General features: G+C 38.0%; 2 protein-coding genes across 3 annotated transcripts; both read right to left on the reverse strand.

Annotated features, from left to right (window-relative positions):
• Positions 1 to 155: 155 nt before the first annotated feature.
• mcoln1a (mucolipin TRP cation channel 1a) lies at positions 156 to 17,594 on the reverse strand. 2 transcript variants are annotated; one of them, XM_067441090.1, is made up of 15 exons: positions 17,376 to 17,594; positions 10,367 to 10,605; positions 9,266 to 9,430; positions 8,134 to 8,290; positions 7,703 to 7,784; positions 7,512 to 7,608; positions 6,590 to 6,689; positions 6,353 to 6,459; positions 6,123 to 6,272; positions 5,908 to 6,009; positions 5,369 to 5,491; positions 4,402 to 4,518; positions 4,233 to 4,322; positions 3,388 to 3,518; positions 156 to 1,933 (listed from the first exon to the last, which is right to left on the reverse strand). In XM_067441090.1, the coding sequence occupies exons 1-15, from the start codon at positions 17,413 to 17,415 to the stop codon at positions 1,897 to 1,899; spliced, it is 1,737 nt and encodes a 578-aa protein (XP_067297191.1). In that variant the 5' UTR covers positions 17,416 to 17,594; the 3' UTR covers positions 156 to 1,896. The 2 variants fall into 2 exon arrangements, with proteins under 2 accessions (XP_067297191.1, XP_067297190.1); XM_067441089.1 differs by having other exon boundaries at positions 10,367 to 10,608.
• A 3,435-nt stretch (positions 17,595 to 21,029) lies between these two features.
• trappc5 (trafficking protein particle complex subunit 5) lies at positions 21,030 to 24,510 on the reverse strand. Its single transcript, XM_067441096.1, has 3 exons — positions 24,441 to 24,510; positions 23,839 to 24,165; positions 21,030 to 22,006 (listed from the first exon to the last, which is right to left on the reverse strand). Exons 2-3 carry the CDS (start codon positions 24,106 to 24,108, stop codon positions 21,710 to 21,712), a joined length of 567 nt encoding a protein of 188 aa, XP_067297197.1. The 5' UTR covers positions 24,109 to 24,165; positions 24,441 to 24,510; the 3' UTR covers positions 21,030 to 21,709.
• Between the last annotated feature and the right edge of the window lies 1 nt (position 24,511).

The raw sequence follows: 24,511 nt of genomic DNA on the forward strand, positions 1-24,511 counted from the left end.
TAGCACAATTTAGGTGCCACAAGGTTCAGATTTGTGGGGGAATGCTCTTGTTATACCATCTAGTGGTCATATGGTATAGTGACTATGTTTAAATGGTTAATGTAGAATAGATGTAGACCAGCAAAAAGGAAGAAAGTGACTATGTTAAACAGATGTTAGAAAATCTCTGTATTGAACATATACATATGAACATTAAAATAACATGTATAACCCTGTCAAGAACAAAGTTCAAGAAAAAATGTGCAATGACACTTGTACAGGTGTTTGAAACCAACAAATAATAAAAAATAAAAAAAATCCTCCAGTTTGAAGGTCAGTAGATTCTTCTACATCATTGTATCTAAAATGCATGTTTTTGACAGCAAAATGGCAAAGTATTCGCACAAGTTCTGAACCATCGCTCACACAATCTCACACACACACACAAATCAAACAATTGATATGAAATATTTCAGGTACACATCTACAACATCACCACTTGGTGTAGCTTCACATGTTAGTAATAGAAAGTACGCTCTGTTTGCAGATTGTGCGCTTTAAATTCATTTGAAACAGAGCCAACACAATTGATTGAATTACAAATTTAAACAATACAGGATCATTCAAATGAAAAGGAAAACATGTATTATGACCAAAAGGCTGCTGACTGACATTACAAAAAATATGAAAGGTCCCACTTATTCTGTATTTGAGTAAATGGCTTGCACTGCCCCCAGAATTTAAATATTTAGACTTGCTTCTCTTATCAGTCAAGTATAATGGAGAAGATAACATTAGGCTTGTTTGTCCTCTGAAGTGAGACTCATGCAGGGTATGGATCAAGCATTTCTGATGGGGTCTATTGTTCTAATGTCACCATGGTAACAGAACACTGTGCCCTTGCCAACCATCTTCTGAAGGCCTCTGGTTTAAAACAAAGCTGATGGAGGGGAGCTGTAAAAGTCCATTTCTCTATCAAATTCTAGGCTAATCTCATTTCATTTTACGGTATGCAAACGGAGTGATTTGATTCAGTCTCCATATAAAACAATGAATCACTATGTGGAAACATATAGAGGTGAACTTTTTGAGCATCAAAAGCTCAAAAATAAAAAAATAAAATAATGAATTCATCTCATCCAATGAGATATCTACACACATCGGGAGAGTGTTAAGGCCAAGTTTTGGAGGCATTCTGAGTATGAATTCATACTAGCAGAGCATGTATTTTTGTTACGGCTAAGTGTAGATGACTTTAAGACACCCGGGAGTGTGCTTTCTGCTCTAAGTGCTGAATTAAGAGCCAACTTTACCAAAGCTTGATTATGTTTAATCACATGATCTCCGCATCTTTTGCCGCGGCAGAGGTTAACATCTGCTAAAGCTTAGACCTGGCAGTTCAGTCTCCTTCAGAAACATCTTCTGATGTAGACATTACACGTGACTAGTTAGTAACTCAATGATATGAATCATTGACCACCGTCACACACACCACTGTCTCTCTCAGTAAGGGCGACCGATGACCCACTTGCACACCACAGCACGTGCGCTGAACAAATATGTGGGATCAAGATTCAGGGAACGATTACTGTACATATCGCCTGCACGTGCACAGTTTATCTGTCTAATAGGGTTTGAAATTCAAACCTTCTGGTGTCTTAATCAGTACAGACTAAGAGAGGGCACTGGGCTGCATTTGGCAACCTCCAGAATTAAGTTAAAATAAAATAAAAATGTTGAGGTAAAATTACAGTTTATGCAGACTGAAGCGATTCTTCATTCTACTTCAGGTCCAAAGTGAAGCCACTGTGACTTGTGTATTTCGTCTGGAGCTTTTTACTGGCTTGTGTCCTGTTGCACTAGCGGAGTGTGACCAGCAGAGGGAGGTGCAGTCAGGCCTCAAGCCCCACGACTCCACTAGTTGACAAGGAGGACGTCCTCGTATGTGGTGGTCCTGCAGGGTTATACCAACAATTAAAGCCGTTATATATTAGTACAATTATTTTTGGTTAAAATATTTTCTATTACCCCATTTTAAAATTGTGATTAAACTAATTTATTATTTTATACTGTGACGCACATCCAAGTGTAAGATTATTTAAAAAGTAAAATGGCTGTCTTTGCATGAGCTGTGATTGGGTTTCTGAGATGTGGGTGTTGCATTCAAAAGCTCAAAAATAGAGGCAGATGAAGGAGAGTTTGTAGGTACGGGGTTCAGAGGTTCTCAACCAGGCGGTCTCAAGATAACTTTAAATGCTTTTGAATGAGACAAAACAAGCATTAAAGTAAGCTTAAAAGAAAAAGAAAAAAAATTCAAGATATCAATTGGTATTTGGTTATTTTTTATAATGAATATACAGCGATCAGACATAACATTATGACAAACAGCCCTGACCCGTCGAGGCATGGACTCCACTAGACCCCTGAAGGTGTGCTGTGGTATCTGGCACAAAGATGTTAGCAGCAGATCATTTAAGTCCTGTAAGTTGCAAGGTGGGGCTTCCATGGATCAGACTTGTTTGTTCAGCACATCCCACAAATGCTCCATTGGATTTAGATCTGGGGAATTTGGAGGGCAAGTCAACACCTCAAACACGCTGTGCTCCTCAAACCATTCCTGAACCATTTTTATTTTGTGGTTGGTCACATTATCCTGCTGAAAGAGGCCACAGCCAACAGGGAATACTGTTTCCATGAAAGGATGTACATCCATGGATGGCAGGACTTAAGGTTTCGCAGCAGAACATTGCCCAAAGAAGCACACTGCCTCCCATAGTGCATCCTAAAGCCAAGTGTTGCCAGGTAAGCGATGCAAAGGCGCTCAAATTCTTACACTTGCCCATTTTTCCTGCTTCCAACACATCAACTTTGAGCACAAAGTGTTCATTTGCTGACTAATATATCCCACTAACAGGTGCTGTGATGGAGATAGTGGTATTCACTTCACCTGTCATAATGTTATGCCTGATCGGTGTACATCTCTCTTGTTATGCCAAGCTCTTAAATATATAGGGTATATTATAAATATTATAGGGTAGATTTTTTTGAGGGGGAGGGGCGGCTGGGCTTCATATTATTGTGGACAATAAAGTCAAAAGGTTGAGATCCAGTGGTTTAAAGGGGCTAAAAGGATTGGAGAAGTCCTGCATACATCATCAGAGAAGTCTATTGTTTTCACACAAAGATCCAGTTGTGACACTGATTAAACAGTATGAAGTAAAATTCTTTACACAAAAGTTAAACATATGCATGGATAAATTAAGCAAACCACAACCATCCAATTGATTCCCCGGTGGACGCAAAGTCCCACCCCGCATTTTCACTTGGATATACGTCACAATAGGGAAGAAAAGACTAATTGCAACTTCTGTTTTCATGACGATTTTTTCTTTGTTTCTATAGACACACCTGTCACAGCAGCAGAAGAAAGAGCAGGGCGAGGTCTCGATTCCGCGGTACTTTCCAGAGCTGGGTGTGTCAGTGCACTCAGCGATGAACGCGTGCAGGTCAGTGATATGGGCCGGCTCCTGAGTTTGATGCTGAATGGAAATGACAGGATATCACATTACCATAATCAAGCTGTTTGGATTATCTAACACTAAACTATCCATCACAGATACATAACTGTCACTGTCACCTTAAAGGGGTACTTCAGCGCTGAAATAATGAATCTGTATTTAAACTGGGTCATTAATGTAGTAGAAATGTGAAATTATTTTTGAATTTGGTGCTTTCTAGACTGAGAAAAGACAGAAAATGTATTTTTGTCTCATGGGGACGAAAGACAACAATTCCCAGAATGCTTTGCTGCACTATGAGGCCACTCCCAAAGCCACCACTACTGGATCAATTTTTCCACCGCGTTCATTTTCATAAAATCAGTTCAGTTAGGGAACAGTCACTACAATTAAAAACTGAACGTGTCTGTTCAATATAATGCGATTTAGCCGCTGTGCGAGTGTCACAGAACAAACGCTGCAGGAGTCAGATATATATACGATCATTCGAATATACGGCAGGGTTTCTACTGAGTCGATGAAGTAACCCTTTAATTAGATGAGGAAAAAAAAATTATAATTTACAATAATGATAATTAATATAATTACATTATTTGATTAAAAACAAACAAAAAAATTGTCCATCAAACTCTATAAAGACATTCATGTTTGTGCATGTGTGTGTTGTGAGGACATCAGAAACAAAAACATGTTTTTCATTTATATCTCTTTATCTACCTCATCTCTCCCTCTTACCTTGATGGTCTCGTAAGCTCCAGTGATGAGGGCGATAAAGAGAGAGAGCACCATGTAAATGAAAAGAGAGATGAACGTGTAAAGGTAAACCTGCAAAAGAACAGAGTGTCTTTAGTGCTCTGAATTCTGTAGCATTTGTCATGCACGTACCTGCGTGGATTAAACTAACCTGACTGAACACCCAGACCAGCATGCTGCTCTCTTGCATGCCACTAAAGGTCACAAACATATCATCTCCATTGATCAGAGAGAAAAGACACTCTGACACCAGCGACAGGGAGCGGAACTGATGATACAAAACAAAAACTATAAACACCACATACCATAGATAAGAAAAAAAGACACATGCACATTTGTTTATGTACGTACATATACAATACCGTTCAAAAGTTTCTGGATAGTAAGTAAGGTAAATAGTTTTTTTGAAGTCTCTTATGCTCGGCAAGGCTGTATTTATTTGATCAAAAGTACAGTAAAACAATAATATTGTGAAATATTCTTACAATTTTAAACGATTGTTTTCTATTTTAATGCTTTAAAATGTAATTTATTCTTGTGATGGTAAAGCTGATTTTTTTGCATCATTACTCCAGTCTTCAGGGTCAAATGATCCTTCAGAAATCCTTCTAATATGAGGATTTGATACTCAAGAAACATTTATTTTACTGCTTTGTGCTGCTTAATATCTATGCAGGAACTGTGAATGTAGTTTTTTGAGGATTCTTTGATTAGAAAGTTAAAAATAAAACAATATTCATTTGAAATGGAAATCTTTTATAACGCTATAAGTGTCTGTAAGTGCGTCCATTCCTTTTAAAACTTTTCAAAATTAAAACAATATTTTAGAATTCATTCAAAAAAAGAAATCTTACTGACTCCACAGCTTTTAACGGTATTTACACTATTAAACCTTTTTACAGTTTCTGAAAAACATTCTCTTTTTGACTTTTATTACATTACTGCATGAATGAAATTAAAACAATTGTCATATTCCTAAACAAAACAATAATGTCAAAAGGTCAAAAGACAATTACTTATTGCTAAATAATAATAATAGAAACTTAAAATGATTAAAATCACATTGAAATTATTTAGAATTATGCTTAATTAGCTTCTGTCAGTCTTATGTTGTATACCTTAACATGATAGGGTCCCAGCACAATCCACCCACAGAAGCAATAACCGAGGTAGATCACCGCCACACAGCAACAGAAACGGATCACATTAGGGAATGCAGCTCGTAATGTGACAATGAGAATCTGAGAAAGAAAAACATTATATAGGAAACATATTTCCACATCCTCAAAACATTTAAATAGTCTCAAATTGTCAAAAAATGTTAACCACAAATATATAAAAAAAAAAAAATGTATATTGTGTGTGCGTGTATAAAGTTAAAAAAAACCCTGCTGCATCTATTGCAGATTTGGAAAAGATATTATATACTATGTTATATATATACACACACACACACACTTTTTTCCCTTCCAAATATCCAGCATGAATAAGGTAAGGCGGGAATTTACAGTTTTTCAACCAACTACAAGATCTAGACACATCAGCAACCTTGTTAAAAATCCTTTAATATCTTTTTTTAAACAGTCTTTTTCAGTAGAGATCAAGGAAAATGTGAATGTGTAAATGGCATTGGTGTGTGGGTGTGTTTGTCTCTCACATTGTACTTCTGAAAGAAGGTGAGGTAGCGAATAACTCCAACCCAAACCAATAACGTTGAGGTGCCCAAAAGTATCCCACACTCATCGTACGATGAGAGGTTCTGAGGGTTGAAACAAAGTATCATGAAGTATCAGGGCTGATTGTGGTGACCTAGGTAACAAAGGTTTCAGAATTTATATTTTCTGAAGCTAAAGCTCATCAGCTCTGACTAACCTTTAGCTCAATGCCGATCTTAATCATGGAGCCTGTGATAGTGAACACGTCGCTAATGATGAGCAGAATATACCATCCGTTAATAAACTCCATTCTGTCTCCCCAACAGACATCGCGATTCAGAGAGGTTTTAAAGTACTTCACAAACTCCTGAAGAGAGAACATTAGGACAGGATTCACTAAGTGATCTTTGGCATATTCATGTGGATTTGTTTGACACAATATCTTACATTTTGCAGAATGATTCCTCTGATGATAGAGCGACCACAGAGGAGTAGAGAGAGAATACACACCACTGCAACCGCCACATCAAACCACACACGAGCATAACTTTCAGCTGGAGACAGAGAGATAGCATGAGTACAAGCATTTAAAGTGATTATACACAATGTAAAAACAAAACAAAACTGTCCAAATCCCATACCATTCACCTAAAAAGATGATTGAATGAGGTAGTTGAATCTTACCGTGTCCAGACACACTTGGGTCTTTACATTCCTTTATGGAGGCCTGATTATCAAGACTGATCTTAACTTTACCACTGTGGGCTTTGTTATCCAGCAGAATCTGGAGCATAAAATAATAACATTATATACAGTAAATACAAGTATATAAAAGTGCATAACATATACTGTATATATACACAGATACATAGTAAATTAAATTAAAATACTAAATCAGAATATTTCAATAATAAAAAATGTTATGCATTTGATGTCACTTTATTGACCAATGTATGTGTTGCTGACCTTTAATGGTTAAAAAACGACTTTAGATTTGTAGTTTTAATTGGTGAATTAAGTGTTACACTTTCTTCTGCTGCATCCTAAATAATCATATTCTTCTGCAATCCAGAATGGCAGCAGCACAGCTGAAAGTTTGAGCTGTTTGACAGTTTGTTTGTCTTCTACTCTACACGGTTAAATTTGCATTTCCTTCCACGTAATTATTAACATTTAGCTGTGAAAGGGCCTTTACATTTGCTCCAAAATAGAACGTTCTTGTTAAAAAAAAAAAAAAAACAAGAGCCCAGGTAAGAAAATATCTAGTTTCTGCCAGACCACCTTCCATATTCAACTTTCACAGAAAGTGTAACGCCTTTCAATTCAAAACGCTTACGCTTCGTCTGACATCATATGTCACGCCAGTTACACTTTTTTCATAAGTTAAATGCGACAGGTGATTTGCCAGAAGCTAGATATTTTACTTTATAACATGTTAAATATGGATATTTGTCTTACACAAGCTCATCGATTCGCATTAGAAGGCCTTTATTAACCCCCGGAGCCATGTAGATTACTTTTATAATGGATGGATGCACTTTTTTGAGCTTCAAATTTTGGGCGGGCATTTACTAGGAACAAAGTAACATTTTATGTACAAACTCACTGTGATAAAGAAAGTGTAACAGTCGGGAATTTCATTGTGGATGATGGTCTGAAGATTTATAGCCTTCAGCTGGAACTGTATGGTGATATTAATGAGCCTGAGAGAGAGTGTGTTGATATCAGAGTTTTAGATCATTAATGAACATTTCTGAGTAGAAGAAACTTACAATAAAAAAATCCTGTTTAACTTACTTGTGAAACTTAAGGGTGAAGTTCCTGTAATTACTCCCCAGACCTGTTGTGGGAGTGGACAAAGGGTTTACGCCAACACAGTCTACAGAGAGGAAGAGAGAAATTCTTTACCACCTAAACCAGCCTCAGTGTCCGACAGGTAATGAGATGATTTATTTTAGAATTACATGTGAAAGTGATTCCTGTGGTGCACTCAGTAACAAGGAACCGCAAGTAACAACAATGTGCAAAAGAGGAAATTAAATGGTCTGTTAGTTTTAACCAGTTTTAATCAGTACTCATAAACTAAAAAATAATTTATAAGTGCTAGTAAACTAATATTGCAATTTCATTAAGTATTTCCCTTGATCCAATACATACCTGGACAGGTATATTTCTCAGATTAAACAATGATTGAACAATTGAGGAAAAAGAGGCCGAAAACGTGTCACCTGTGACCACATGTGGATCGATGATGAAGGTGTCGTTTGCTGGGTCGATCCTGCCTTTTTTATAATACTGCTGACATAGAGAAAGTGCACTCCCGTTCACACCGACATTGTACACATAGGCATATCGGCCCACTGTCGTCTCCGGCAAAGCCAGGTACTGAAAGACAAGAGGAAAGAAAGGGTGTTATATAAGGCCTTAAAAATCAAACATGACCAGCTGCTATTACAGTTTTTCTCGATTGCCAAGACACATTCCTTGAAAGCTGCTAAACTATGAACACAAAACCCAATTTTACATTCACAAAACCTCAGGCTCTTCTTGCAAAACCAAACGTTCACCTCAAAACAGTTCAATCTGTGCTCAAAACTGAACTATGTTGTCAAATCGTGCCCAGAGTCAATCAAAATTAAAAACACTACCGAACAGTCACTAAACACTACGTAGAAAAATAGAAAAAACAACGCTCAGGACATGAAGCTGGAGAAATAAATGTTTATTGTTTACTGTAGGCTAAATGCATGTTGCAAAAAAAAAAAAAAAAAGCTGTGCATTTAGCACTTGTACAAAAAGATAAAACAGAAATCGTATGCGTTTGCCACGTGTACAGTTCTCTTCATCTCAGATTTATATCCATCGTAGGGCCTCACAAACCAGTGCTCTCTGAACTGGCTTACTGAATATGTCCCCTCACATCATAGGCCATAAGTATGATCAATTTTGAGTTTTTTTGTGGTGACATCTGTGCTTTAATTGTGTTTGACTTTTGTCACCTGTGCTCACTATTATGAAGCACAGGTGCATCACAATGAAAATGTGTTGGCAAGTTGTGTCTAAACAGTTGAAAAGTGCTTATGGTTTTGCCAAAAGAGAGATTGATTCAATCAGTGGGTTCAGGCAACTGAGCATTTGGTTCAGACAATAGGGTTTAGTGTTTTAGCAATTGAGAAAAATTGTAAATACATTTTGTCTGATTGACAAATTCTGAAAACAAACTTGTGTTATGACTTCACTGGGCTCACTGCCCAAATATATCCCTCAAATTATATTCATTAGCTTCTTAGTAATAATTATGAGATAATTACAGTGAAAAAGGCATCATATGAATGAGTCAATGTCAAAATTATACATTACCTGTTCTATTGTGTAAAATATGTGATCATAAACATCACTCTGTGTGTAAACGGCAAGTGCGTCATCTGAATCAGCGTAGTCTTTGAGAAAGAGATGCTTAAACGAGGCTGTGTTTTCCTCTTTAAACGTCACCGCCATTTCGTTGCTTAAGCCAAAAAGTACCAGCTGGAAATCATGACAAAGCAAAAAAGTAAGAATTTGTATAAAATAATACTTGCCAAATAAAAACAGTATATGTGTGTGTGTGTACTTGTTTATATTACACTGTGGGGACCAAATGTTCCCACAATGTAATATAAACCTGAGATCACCTACATTGTGGGGACCAGCCAGTGGTAGCCACAATGTAAATGGATTTATAAACATAATAAATTATGTTTTTTTGATGTTTTTATGTTTCCTGTAATGGGTAGGTTTAGGGTCAGGGCAGTGTAGGGGGATATAATTCCCCACAATTCACAAAAACACAACGTGTGTGTGTGGGCATGTTTTTGTGACATGTGAGGACACAAATGTGTATAATGACATGGGTATGACATAGGTATTACAAGGAGAGGGTGAAATATGAGGACATTGGCCATGTCCCCACTTTTCAAAATGCTTATAAATCATACAGAATGAGTTTTTTTAGAAAGTAAAAATGCAGAATGTTTCCTGTGATGGGTAGGTTTAGGTTTAGCGGTAGGGGCAGTGTAGGAGGATAGAAAATACAGTTTGTACGGTATAAAAACCATTATGCCTATGAATGTGTATGTGTGTGTGTGTGTATAAATCGTGTTATTTTTGCTTTCTCGAAACTGCTGCACTTATTTTTGTTTTGTATGGGTTACACTTCCTCATGTCCTCTCAATGAGCATTGAATGATGGGATCTTGGTTTCAAAGTGTGGCTTAAATCTCTAATTCATGCTCGATAGCCTACCAAACTCTGTGACATCAGAGTGCAAAACCAAAGGTTCATTCTGAGATTCTAGGAAATGTCAAGTGGTCAAATAATAATTTGGGGGTAAAGCGGAGACTCTACGGGTTTAAGCTGTAGGTTTAGTATACAAGCCCTAGAAAGAGAAAAACACTAAAAAGAAAATCTAAGAATAAATGAATACCTGTATAGTTACTATAAGAACCTTCAGTATTTGCAGTCCCAGTTTAAAAGGTTTCCTGCCTTTGGCTTGGTACTTTTCACAGGGACTCATGAAAAAATATTTTAACTTCCTGCGCAACGCTTCCTCTTCCTGGTCAGCACCTATCCAGCCATCTGTCAGCGGAGTCAGCCTGGGGTTCCCATACTCATCACTGCAGTCATTCGAACCATAGCGAGTCACTGGAAACATTAGCCTATCCTCTTCTGAAAGAGAGATGGATAGCATTAGTTAGATGATCAAAAAGTAAATTGTTTTTTTTAGCTTGAAACCACTGTTATCCCTTCAATTATTAATATTCATTTCATACACTACCAACCCTCAAAACATTGGGGTCAATATGATTTTTTTCATATTGTTTCAATTGTAATGGCATCCCACTCTTAATCTGTAGGGTTTAATATGGAGTTGGCCCACCCTTTGCAGCTTTAACAGATTTAACTCTTCTGGGAAGGCTTTCTACAAGGTTCAGGAGTGTTTATGGGAATTTTTGACCATTCTTCTAGAAGCGCATTTGTGAGGTCAGGCACTGATGTTGGACGAGAAGGCCTGGTTCACAGTCTCCGCTCTAATTCATCCCAAAGGTGATCTATCGGGTTGAGGTCAGAACTCTGTGCAGGCCAGTCAAATTCCTCCACACCAAACTCACTCATCCATGCCTTTATGGACCTTGCTTTGTGCAGTGGAGTGCAGTCATGATGGAACAGGAAGGGGCCACCCCCAAACTGTTTCCACAAAGTTGGGAGCATGAAATTGTCCAAAATGTCTTGGTATGCTGAAGCATTAAGAGTTCCTTTCACTGGAACTAAGGGGCCAAGCCCAACCCCTGAAAAAAAACAACACCACCACCATAATCCCTCTTCCACCAAACTTTACACTTGGCACAATGCAGTCAGGTAAGTACCGTTCTCCTGGCAACCGCCAAACCCAGACTCGTCCATCGGATTGCCAGACAGAGAAGCATGATTGGTGCAGCTGCTTGGTGACTTCTGCGCATCTCAGCATGTGTTGACCCCACTCTGTGATTTTACGTGGCCTACCATTTTCTGGCTGAGTTCCTGTTGTTCCCAATTGCTTCCACTTTGTTATAATACCACTAACAGTTGACCGTACATTATTTAATAGTAAGGAAATTTCACAAATTGACTTTTTGCACAGGTGTCAACCTACACAGTATGATGATTAATTTGATTCACCGAGCTCCTGAGAGCGACCCATTCTTTCATAAATGTTTGTAGAAGCGTCTGCATGCCTAGGTCTTGATTTTATACATCTGTAACCATGGAAGTGATTGAAATACCTGAACTTAATAATTTGGAGGGGTGTCCTAATACTTTTAGCAATATAGTGTCGCTCAGACAGGTGCTCAGACGGGTCTGACAAGTGTTCTCTTCTTAAAAGTGAACTTGAATTTGAGGAATGGGTGGTTGGGTGGGTTGTCAAAGAATTTGAATGTGACGTGAATTTGATCTGAGATAACCAGTAGTAAAGGCTTCATCGTATACCACTCAACGCAAGCATCATGCACCACTTTGACCTCTACATTAAAAGAGTTGGACACAGTTCATGAATATGATTTTAAGTGGTTGCCAGGAAGCAGGATAATGAAAGAGAAACACCAAATAGCAAACACCAAAACTTACTTTCTGTATGACTTTATTCTCTGACTTCTGTGCACTGCCCTGAAGTGAAAATTAGCTTTGAAATTAGCAGAACTTTGATAATCGCATTACAATGCTTGACATGCAAGCAGCAAATCTTGATGTTTCACTCCGAAGCATGGTGGTACAAGTCATGTGAAAGGGCCTTAAGGCCAGTTAGCTTATCAAGGACACTTCTTTAAAGTAGCGTGGGTGGTTTGTGAATGAATGTTGAATTTTGAATCTTTGTGTGCCCTCAAATCTTTTTGTCTTCATTTCTCACAATGAAAAAGTGTCAATAATGTAAATTCCGCCAATGCACTTCCTGTACTGCTGTTCTGTAAACAGAGACAAAAATTATGCTGTGCTCATTTCTTTCTTTTTCCACATTTTTTTAAAATCAACTAAATACTTCCCAAAAGCATTTTAAGTCTGACTTTTCAGCAAAAAATTAAATAAAAAATGTTTTGGAATTTAAAATCTGTTAAAAAAGGACTAATGTGCTTGTTTGTAAGGCTGCACAATACATTTTATGCTGAACGTCACATGGACAAATAGGAAAACAGGAAAGGGTTACGTTGTCAGCTAATGTAACTTAGCTAGTTCTTTTTCTTGTTGGTGTTTCATTCAATTGAAATATCTAAATGTTATTGATGAGAAGAAAAATAAAACACTTTTAGATATCAATATGCATATGTAATGGACATCAGTTACGCTCATCTATGCTTGATCCTTTGAAAGTATCTTCAGTAAAAAGGCTCTTTTTTCCAAGGGGGTAATCTAGCGCTCGGAAAGCGTTCCACCCATAGGGGCTGCCATTGCTAACCAAGCCATCACCTGCTGTTAGCATCCCATTGACTCCCATTCATTTTTGAGTCACTTTGACAGTGAATAACTTTACATCTGAGATGTTTAAAGGCTCCATTTGTCCATTGTTTATTTCTAAAGAAACACGACAATGCATAAAAGGCTCCGTTACCTTGTATCTTACACTATCGCCCCGCAGAAGCTGTTTTTGTAAAAATAGGCTAACAATTGCGTCATAACCAACGCGACTTGGCAATCTTTTACTGTCTATGAGACAGTCGGGGGGACGTGGAGACAAAGTCTGATAAAGTCAAGGGGGAAGAATGGGGAGAAGCCCATAGTGAGCCAAAAGCAACGGGAGAAAATATTTAAACAACGTGATTCAGCTTTCACTTTCCACATCTACTAGAAGACCTACAGCAGTCAGACAGGAGGCTTACGTCACATCTACGTCCTCAAGCTCAGTCTGAGCCTGCGCAGTTCGCTCAGCCATCAGGAAGTAAGTGCCCCTAGGTTGACTTCATTATTTCGCTGTTGACATCAATGGGGTCGCTCTGTCCATTTCTTTTACTGTCTATGCTTTTTTCACACACTTGTGTGTGAAACACTCAAAAACAACATCCATTCTTTGAGAATAGATTACCATTATATACAAAAAAGAAGGAAAAAACATAGTAAGAAAGAAATCTCCAGATCATTTAAAAATGGCTCCCATATTTTGTGCAAAAGTGCCTTAGAGTGGATTAACATGTGTGAGATATTCCAAAGGTATCAGTTGCATTAACACTTTTTGCCATTCTTTCACAGAGGGAGATTTGTCAATCCACTGCAAAAAGTTTTTCCGTGCTGATTGAGTCATGATATTGAAAAGTCTTCTATTAGCCATTGGGGCTTGCCTGATAATTTAACTTCAGAGAGAAAAAAGGGGAAAAGGAACTGTTAAACACATATTTACGATTAGGAGATGTATGTAATCTATGTAAATGGTAATGGTTGTATGTTGTATGATTACAGACCGATATTCTTTTAGCATTTTCCCTAACTGTCCCAAATATTTTCATCAATGAACAACTTTTCTTCCCATAATTTCTGATAATTTCTGAATTCTCTGCATGTCCTTGCCCATTCGATCACATAACAAATTATAAAAAAAGACTAATCGATGCTTTCATTCAACTGGAGAAAGTTCTAGATTAGTGCAAAAATCTGCAATATTTATCCATAACATGTTGAAATGACATTGGGTTACCATCAATAACAACTCTTTGAGCCTCACTAAACCCTTGTCATACCAACCCTAAAGTTTGCATTCATCATTCCTGGTGGAAAATCTGGAATACCTTTAAAAGAAATAACAAAAATTATAGTGCACTAAACTATTGTGATTTTGATTACGATTTTTTAAACTGTACTATAGACATTTACGCCTATATATGTAACGGAAATTTGGTGGAACACCTTTTTTCATGCCTCATTAATACCACATAAATCACAATCCAGAGTGACAACACCTAATCTTGAAAGAAAAGGAAAGTGAAATACAAAAGTAAAGAGTCAGCCACTCAAATGAGATTAATGATTGCAGCGTGTGTGTGCTAACAAATTAGATATTTCACAGCACCGTTTTATTACTGCATAGGAGAAAAGTACAGATAGGTGGAATAAATATACTCATACTATTTCTCTAATTTCCAAGTTCCTGTAACCATTGGGTTCACATTGAGCAATTGAGATTTCCCCGTTTTCTTAAGTCTTTGAACATCTGACGTGCGGATTACTGCATTATAGAGCACAAATGGAGAGAGACTTATGCAACTGGCTCCCATTGCTCTCTCTAATCAAAACCATAATTTTTGATTACCGAAATCTTGCCTTAAAACCCAATGCCTGAAATGCACCAAATTTTTGTTACTGTACAACAGGAAGATTTTTGATGCAGTCTATTGGAGTGATAAAAATCGTGACAGCAAAATTGCGACACTCATTAGTGTCTGAAGCCGCTCACAAGCGCTGGAGTTTGTCTACAAGCGATAGAGTCAAGCAAATGCGGAAAAAAATACACAGAAAAATCTAATCCGTCCTGTTTTACTGCATGATTTCTAAAACCGTGTACAATGGCTCCACACGCTCTTGCTGCCATAAGTCAAGGTTATGAATATCAGAATGCTATAATAACCCTATCACAGATGACATCATGCTGTTGTTGTCATTCTGCCTTGTCCAATCGGGCACTACACACAAACACAAACCAATTAAATTAAAGGGTTAGTTCACCCAAAAATTTAATTTTTGTCATTAATGACTCTAATGTCGTTCTACACCCGTAAGACCTCCGTTAATCTTCAGAACACAGTTTAAGATATTTGATATTTGGTCAGAGAGCTTCTACAAGTGAATGCACACTATACTGTCCATGTCCAGAAAGAGAATAAAAACATCATCAAAGTAGTCCATATGTGACATCAGGTAGTTCATTAGAAGCATCGAAAATACATTTTGGTCCAAAAATAACAAAAACTACGACTTTATTCAGCATTGTCTTCTCTTCCGTGTTCCTCAAATAAAGAATCAAACGGTTATGAATCAGCGGATTGATTCATGATTTGGATCGCGTGGCAAACTGCTGAAAACACGTGACATTGGCGATCCGAATCATTGATCGATCCGAAAGATAATTTAAGTTTCAGTGTGGACAAATAACTATTGGAAAAGCTATGTCAGCAGTCTGGACTGGACACACTTCACTCAAACTAAAAAATTATGCTTGAATAGCATTAATAGCAATTGTGAGATGACTCAATGCCAATGAAGTCACCCAATTACCTAATATGGTAATTATTAGGTAATAATTATTAATTTTTATAAAATAAACAAAAAGGGGGGGTCTAATACGATTTCATGCATTCTGACATATTTTCACAGTTAAAGATTTGGATTCTCATACTAAAACATTGCCAAAATTTCACAAAAGTTGGATGGATGGCAGAGTATTTCTGTGGCAAATAAACTCCTTCAGTATTCTAACAAGTTTCGGACCATTTTTTTTCTCCCCCAAGTATGGAGACCTGTATGACATCAAAAAGGGAGGAATTGCTTGTATGGGCACTTCTCCCAGAAGAGCGTGCGCGCACATCAACCAGAGCGAGAGCAAGAGCATGCCCAAGCCCAGCGTATCTGTATTTTATAAATCTGATAAAACTAAAGACTCTTCTGAGACTGAGATATGAAGCATGCAATACTACTCTATAGGTACTCAAGATTAAACTGAGATTGGCAGAAATTGTGTGTGTTATGTCCCCCTTTAATTACAGACATTTTTCATTTTGGTTTTGTGTTTTGTTACAAAATTAATTTTGGGGCATAAGTTCTGTGTAGAACTACTTTTCCAAAACAGACATTCACAAAGAGTGCACTTTAGCGTTTGAAAAATGCAACATGCAGGGCAGTGGATTAAAACAAATTGTTCTTAGAATGCATATTTTATATAGAAAAACAATGGAAAGCAGTATATTTGAATGCAAAAAGGTGTTTGAGCGAACAGACTCTTTTGCAACTGATTAAAAATGTTGTAGTCATTAAAAAAAAAAAAAAAAACTGTAGAGTTTATTTTAATCCATTATGAATTGATAGGATGTTATGCATCACGTTGCAAATTGTTCAAATTTCCAATAATAAATCGTAAATTTTGATTTATTTGCAATAAAAAGCACAAATGAGACACAAAAAGACAAGTAACATGCATTAAGAATTTAAGAACATGAAAGCAGATACATGAACATTTGTATTTCTTGTTTACCTGAAAACATTCACTTGATTGGAAAGGGATATGGAACTGTACAAACCTGGAACTACTTCTTTGCCCTGACATTTTGGTTGCCAGCCAATACTGTGGCAGGATGTTTGATACTTAATTGAATACAATGGACACCAAAAAAAATTGCAATAGGACCTTGGAACATCATTCCATCCAAATAAAGACCTCAACATAAAATGTGGTATAAAACTAATTTAAAGGTTATACATCTAAAATCTAACATACCCAAGATATCAGACACGGAATCACTGGGTTTTGTTGAGCAGATCAGGTTTAGATCCTCTAAACACACCTGTATTGGTGTAACTATATAGAAATGATGGGGCAGAAATAAGGAAAACATACGAAAACAAGCAAGTGGAAAATGCATCACATACACAATCCACTAATAGCAGTCTATCCTACATTCTGAATCATCAAAAAAAAAAAACTTTAACACACGCCAATTACATAGACTAAAAACAGCACTAACAGTGTTGTCCTGCGCTCGTGACCACTGATAATCGAACTCCTGTTTTATATTTGATCTACTTCTGTGTAAAGTACACATTGCGCATGCACAACACAAATAATAAAAGTACTATTTTGTACTCCATTGAACATCAGGACTAACAGCTCCATGTTTGCTGTCTAACACCTCACTGACGTACTAAAATAATATATAATCATTCACAATGGTCACATCGCAATTATTATTCAGCCGATAACTCACCGGAGGAACTGTTGACTTTATTCGCATCCAGTGCGGCCATGTCAGCGACTTAAAATCACGTGCAGACGCTGTCGGCATTAAAATCCCAGTTGAATTCACAGCACAATGGAACTTGAAGGTGTTCAACAGGCTTTTTGCTGCCCCTCTGTAACTGACGGCTTCTTCTCCGGTTACCGCATGTTTACAAGCATTCACTCGCGAGCAGCACTGAACTTCCGATGCTTGAGGTCATGTGACAATATCATGTGACAATCTGACGCTACAGGGCTGAGGAGACATAAAACTTTAATGGGCTGCGTCCGAAAACCTAGGCAGCTGACTCGTTGCCTCGCTGCCTTATCAGACAATGACTTGTAAGGCAGCATTTTGTGCATGAAGGCACCTCACAAAACTAAATTCGTACAGACTTCTAAGGCAGTGTAACAGTTTGATCTACAGCAAAATAGAACAAGCTTTAGTGAGAACTAAACACATATTTAATTACTACATTAGTAATTTCTCACTAGGAATGACATCAGAAGTGGAAAATATTGGTAAAAAAAAAAAAAAAAAACATACATTTACACAAACTGACCAGCAAACGCAACTTTCGGACGCCATCTTTTCCCCCCAGCTCAACTGTCACTTAATGGAAAGCACAGGATTGTGGGATATCAAAGGAAGTGAAGGACACGTGTTTGCTGCCCTCAAAACTCGATCAGATGAAGGTCTCTCAGGAGACAGGAAGTGAAGAAAACATTAGATTTGGACGTTGCTTGATGCCTTCCTGCCTTCAAATGTGTCCTCCGAAGGCAGCATTTTCCAGGTTTCAAAGGAAGCAATTGTGTGTACTTGTTTTTATTACATTGCGGGGACCAAATATATTGTAATATAAACCTAAGATCACCTACACCTACACTACACAATGTAAATGGATTCATAATCATACTAAATTATGTTTTTTTTTTTCAAAAATGTAAAAAGGCAGCATGTTTCCAGTGATGGGTAGTTTTACGGTCAGGGGCAGTGTAGGGGGATAGAATATACCGTTTGTACAGTGTAAAATCCATTACGCCATGCAAAGTCCCCACAATTCACAAAATCCTATTGTACATAGGCTACGTGTGTGTTTGGGTTTTTCTATCCTGGTGGGCACTTAAACCTGAATGCACACCGACTCATTGGAACTTGTCACCGTGGGAATTGAGGTCCCCTTGAGGAAACAAGCTAATAAATCATACAGAAATGCATAATGTTTTGTCTGATGGGTAGGGTTAGGCTAAGTAGATAGAATATACAGTATGTGCAGTATGGAATGTAATTCAACATGAAAACCCAACTTGTAGCATATATTTTGTGGATAGCCTACTGTAAACTGTATTATTCACATCAAGTGACATCTGATACTTGAAAACAGAGTTCTTTATGTAGGCTAGGAATTTTTAATTATTAAATACATTTTACCTGCCATTAGTTTTGAAAATATCAACGTTTCTGCTCTGAAATAAATAAATGACTACTACATTTCATATGATGTGCAAAACATGGTCATTTTGATGTTTTCTTAGGTGAATAAATGGAGAGTGATCGGAGATCATGGAAATATAATTGCCATAAGCTTCATAGGCCAAAACAAATGTCACTGTTTTTTGATGCTGGCACAACATGCCTAGCCAACATCCTTTCAGTTATCATATCAGCACTTGGGAAAGTGAGTGTGAATAAATACTATTCAGGTAAAATATCTCCATTCTGATTGGATTACAGGAGCATAAAAGCTAAAAAAGGAAAGGGAAGTTCTTCCAATCATTGTTTTCTTTTAACAGTGGTTTAGCAGTGGTTACCTATAAAGAAAGATGTGCATCCATCATTGCTTTAAAATGGACTTGCATGCAAGGAAATTGCTGCATTAATATTTTTTGTTCAAGGAGAGACGTTCAACTGCAGTGAGGAAAGCGTCAGGATGTACCAGCATGTCCAGAAAGTGTCACGGCTGTCTCCTCTTGTAGAGTCGGCTATGGAATCGTGTCTCTGCCACAAGTGCAGAGCTTGCTCAATACTAGCAGCCAGTGGGTGCGATGCATCCGCACGCACAGGGAGGCAAAGACATTTTGACAATGACTTGGTGTCAAGAAGGCCAGAAAATAAATAATTTCTTATTTGTCTGCAGACAAGAATGCAACCGTGAGCCAGCATCTGGAGCGTCCTCCCAACAATCCAGGGGCAATTTGGCGATGATCCGTGTTTTTTCCAGTATGATAGAACAACAAGGTAAAGAGTGTTAATGAAGTGGCTTAGAGATCATTGTTAGATAGAAATTTTGGATCTGTAGCCATGGCAAGTCCCCATATCTTAATGCTACAGAGAACATGTGGCCAATGCTCAAAAGCAAGTGGGCAAGCAGAAATCCACAAATTGTGATCAACACCAAGCACCAATAAAGCAAGAATGGCTCATCATCATTCAGGATTTGTCCCAGAAGCTGATATCCAGCATGTCTGAATGAATTGTAGAAGGGCCAACAATGTAAATCAGGGGTCCCCAAACTTGGTCCTGGAGGGCCGCTGTCCTGCAGAGTTTAGCTCCAACCCTAATCAAACCCACCTAAAACAGCTAATCAATGCCTTTATAGGACCTAGTAAGACATTGATTAGCTGTTTCAGGTGTGTTTGATTGGGGTTGGAGCTAAATTCTGCAGTGGCCTGTTGCACAACTGGTTTCAGCTATACCCAGCTAAGTTCAAGTTTACTTTGAGCAAAACTCAAGAAGGTGGATTGGTATTTAGTGTGTTCATCACCATGGTAACTTACACTACACGACTAACCTGCTCTGGAGCAGGTTTTATTCTGGGTTAGAGATCGCAAACCCAAACTGGATCAATCAGCTGCCAGTAAAGATGCAATAAAGCCACACCCCCTGTATCTCTCATTCCAAATTTGCAGTTTATAGTGAAAAAACTCCAAAACTGCAGCTCTTGTGGGGTGTTCCCTGTCCACAGTGGTCAGTATCTATCAAAAGTGGTCCAAGGAAGGAACAGTGGTGAACTCGTGTGGTCTGATCAAACAGACAAGCTACTGTACCTCAAGATGTCAGAATACATAGTACATCACAGTTTGATGCACTGACCAGATAACCAGATGACCAGTCAGGGTGCCCATGCTGACCCCTGTCCTACGCTTAAAGCACCACAAGTTCGATCCATGGAGGCCCCACCTCACGACTTACATGACTTAAGATCTGATGCTAACATCTTGGTGTAAGATACCACAGTACACCTTTTTTTTTAAAATCCATTATTAATTGGTTTAACCCATACTGAGTTACTGGCAAAAATAAAACATTTTGAGAAGAATGAAGCAGGAGGTTGCACCAAACATAGCTGAAATACCTCTGAAGATCTTTAATGTTATTTTTTAGTGTTGTCCCATTACTCATGCTTTAGTGCAAGACAAAACATATGACTCGTTGGTAATAGTTCATGATGTTTACGACGTGACGTCATTTACAAGAAATCAAGTTACAAGCGCTACCAAAGGTCATCTACATAAAACTGCTAAATCCAGGTCCTGACAAGACAAAATGTTACAGTTTTAAATATTGTAACTACTAGTCATTATGGCAGATACTAAGGATACATTGGAACATTTACGTATGTAAGAGACAGTATTCCCCATCTCTCCTTGCAACTTGTAAAGACTTTATTATATTGTAGGACAATAAACAAACATGTGAACAAATGAAACACACATACATAGATCGATCCTCTATAATACAAAAACGACCAAGAAGTCCAAATGTAATTTATGCTGTAAATAAAACTTCATACAGACAAACAGTTTTCATTTTACCGTATGTACACTGTCTACACAAATTTGGGAAACACAATATCTGTGCAGTAGTGTGCTGTCCGGCACATTTTAAACTCAAATCAACAACTCAATGAGATCCAAACCTAACAATCTATTCATGTCTAATTTAAATTACTATTTATTTACAATTTTTTCATGTTTTGTTTTAGTACATATGCAAAATAGACACCTAAAGATGATTATCTTCATACAGAGAACTCTACGATAACCCTTCACTGCATTAGTGTATTTATTTCCACTGGATCGGACTAGTGAGGTGACTGTGCTGATGTGGGTTGTCCTTATCAATATTCTGTAACATCATATAAAAGCAAGAGCCAGATAAAGACTTGAAGTTATTTGAGATATGTGCAAGATGCAGTGAATTTGTTAGCAAAGCTATAAAAAAATGAATGAAAAAAAACAATCAATTCAACTTAAATCCTACTGAGACTTCAGACTCAAGGGTAAAACTGGAGAACCGGCTCAGATATACTAAGCAATCTGCTATCTGCCATCAAGAGCTTTATCTCGAGCAATGACAGCCTCATCAAACTTGATCATCAGTGTGGTTCCCTTATGCCAGTGGACCGTGACTTTGGCTGGGAAGCCACTGTGGGTCAAGATAGCCTCCACGATGCCACCAGTGAAGGCTGCACAGTTTAAAGTGCTATTCTCTTTAGGTACTGATATATAGGCATTGATCAAAGGCTCCTTTTCAATGATGTAGTATGTTTTGTCATCATCGTTGGCTTGCTCCAGTTTGTCTGCCTCCTTGCCAAACAAAGATTTCCACACATTTACCTAGGAAGAAAGTAAGAAAGAAAGAAAGTTCAAGGGTTAATTCACCCCAAAATAAAAATTCCTTCATCAATTACTCACCCTCGTGTCGTTCTAAAACCATAAAACTTTCCCTCATCTTCAGAACACGGATTAAGAAACAGTGAATTTACATTTATACAACAGGGCTATTGAATGCTTGAAAAACCTTCTAAGGTGTGCAATTATTTTCAGGAAAACACACAGCAAAAGTTCCAGGCAGGCCTTGACCACATTACAGTTCCATTTACCATTTAACAAATAATTACCATGTTTTTGCCACAAAATTACATTTTATTAGGCTATGTACGGTTTATCCCCCTCAAACGCACACACATACAGTATGGACACACACTTGCACATAAACATTGTCAGTGCTGCTCTGACACATTTATAAGTAAAATAATTTAATGACTTAAAAGCTACATGACATTTCTCACTAGCGAGGTAATAACGGCGCTGTTCTTGGAGCAGATAAACTTACAGTTTCACTATTAGTAGAGATGCTGGTGCTTAACACGGTTTAGAGTCGCACAGACTGAAGTACTTCACAGACGCTTAATATCTCTCTGTAACTGTATCAGTGGCTAAACTGTTACTAGCTCTAAAACAACGTTTCGACATGGGAAGCTTGGGATGAGATCCGGAAGAAATTAGTCGTTCACACAAGAGCGTTTTAAGTACAAAAACCTGAAAAAATGTCTTGAAGTAAATCATATGAACAATGTTTTGAGGTGTAGTTACTGTAGTATCAATAGAATAATTGACTCCGGGCTGTTGATTATTAAAAAATAATGCACACTCCGCTTCGCGTCGTGGCTGCTTTACCACCTTGGGTGTTCATTTTTCTTTTTATAATTCAACTACCCATCGTCAATTATTCCTTACATAAACAATAAACAGCTTTTAAATTTGGTAAATGGAAGCTCAATGATTATTGCTTGTCATGCGAGAACCACTGAGGTTTGTTCTTGCTTGACAGGCAAGTATACCAAGCCTAGAAATCTCGACGCACCCTAGCAGCAGCAAATCTAATCTGCCGCGAGTGTCGTCTCGCAACTCTCAATACACTTCTGAGCTGTAAAAACCAAACTCTGGTCAGACCAATCACATCGTGTATAGAGTCGGTGGGCGGGGCTTAACATAATGACGACGTTCGAGTTGCGCTTGCGTGCTTCTAGTAAACACAGAAGCTGGCGAACGGCGGTCTTTCGAATCAGCTTTGACCGCGATTCTGGAAGACTTGGAGTTGAGTTTTTCGCTGAGAAAAGAACGGCACTGAAGTCATTCTTAAAAAGGGAGGATGTGTTCGGAGTTTTGCCGACCGGATATGGCGAAAGTTAAATCTATCAACCGCTCTGCTTCACGTTTCTCTGGTTGGTTGTAGCGCTATCCAATTGCATGCAGAGGGAGTTTGAAAGACAACCGTTTATCCCGCTCCTCGGATTGAGCCCTGTCAATGGTGAGTTTCCAGACCAAACATCTTGATGTGGGTCTGGCTTGTCAGGCTAAAGTATACCATTATTTGAGTATAAATACCATATTTATTTATATAGTGCTCTTTGTTTGTTCGCTGATTAACGTTTACATTGGAATAAAAGACTAAATTAAATCGGTTCATCATATTTCTCTTCAGAAAACTTGGATTTATATGGATTTCTTTTGCATGTGTTTAAAGCGACATAAAGATAGTCTTATTGGTTGGGAACAACATGAGAGTGCGTAATACCAGAATGTTCATTTTTGGGTGAACTCTCCCTTTAACACAGTAGCCTATGTGAACTTCAACAAATCTGTATACAAATAAAAAGTATTACCTTAATAAAGAGAAGGATGTTCAAAACTTTGGTTTCTCTTTTCCCATTTTTCTCCCTCATCACAAGAACATCCAGAAGACTGGCACCAACACCTTGACCCATGTCAGCCAGCCGGGCCTGGAGCTCAGACACCGAGTACACGCGGCTCTGGCAGTACTGCACCATCTCAGAGAAGAGCAGCGCGAACGCGCTCACGCTCACCTCCGTTTTAGGACGCGTGATCGAGCGCTCGAGAATCGCAGATTTGCCTCGCGTGAAGCGGACCTCCATTCCGTCCACACCAAATTTGAATCGCAATCCGAATTAAAGAACGAAAGTGCCTGAGCCCTGGAATACAATGATAGGTTGTGTTATAAAGGAGGTCACTGTAATTCGTAAATATTAAATTTACGAATGCATAGAGATGAACTGTCAGAATGTCATTCATTGTTGCTTTTATCGTGTAGTTGTTGTTAACCTCTGGTTACATTATGGGATTTCCTAAATTTTATAGGCGCAGAATGTACTACGCCGAACATGCCATCGCTAGTACAAAACATATATATGCAATGATAACGCAGGTATCACAATTACAGCATATTTCTTTGCTCACTCGTCTTTACCTGGTGTTTTGTTTCAGTTCCGGATGCAGGAAGCCACGATTAGTAAAACTCTATTGTGACCGGATATTTGC

This window comes from Pseudorasbora parva, chromosome 4 (genome assembly GCF_024679245.1).
Source record: "Pseudorasbora parva isolate DD20220531a chromosome 4, ASM2467924v1, whole genome shotgun sequence".
Classification (NCBI taxonomy): Eukaryota; Metazoa; Chordata; class Actinopteri; order Cypriniformes; family Gobionidae; genus Pseudorasbora; species Pseudorasbora parva.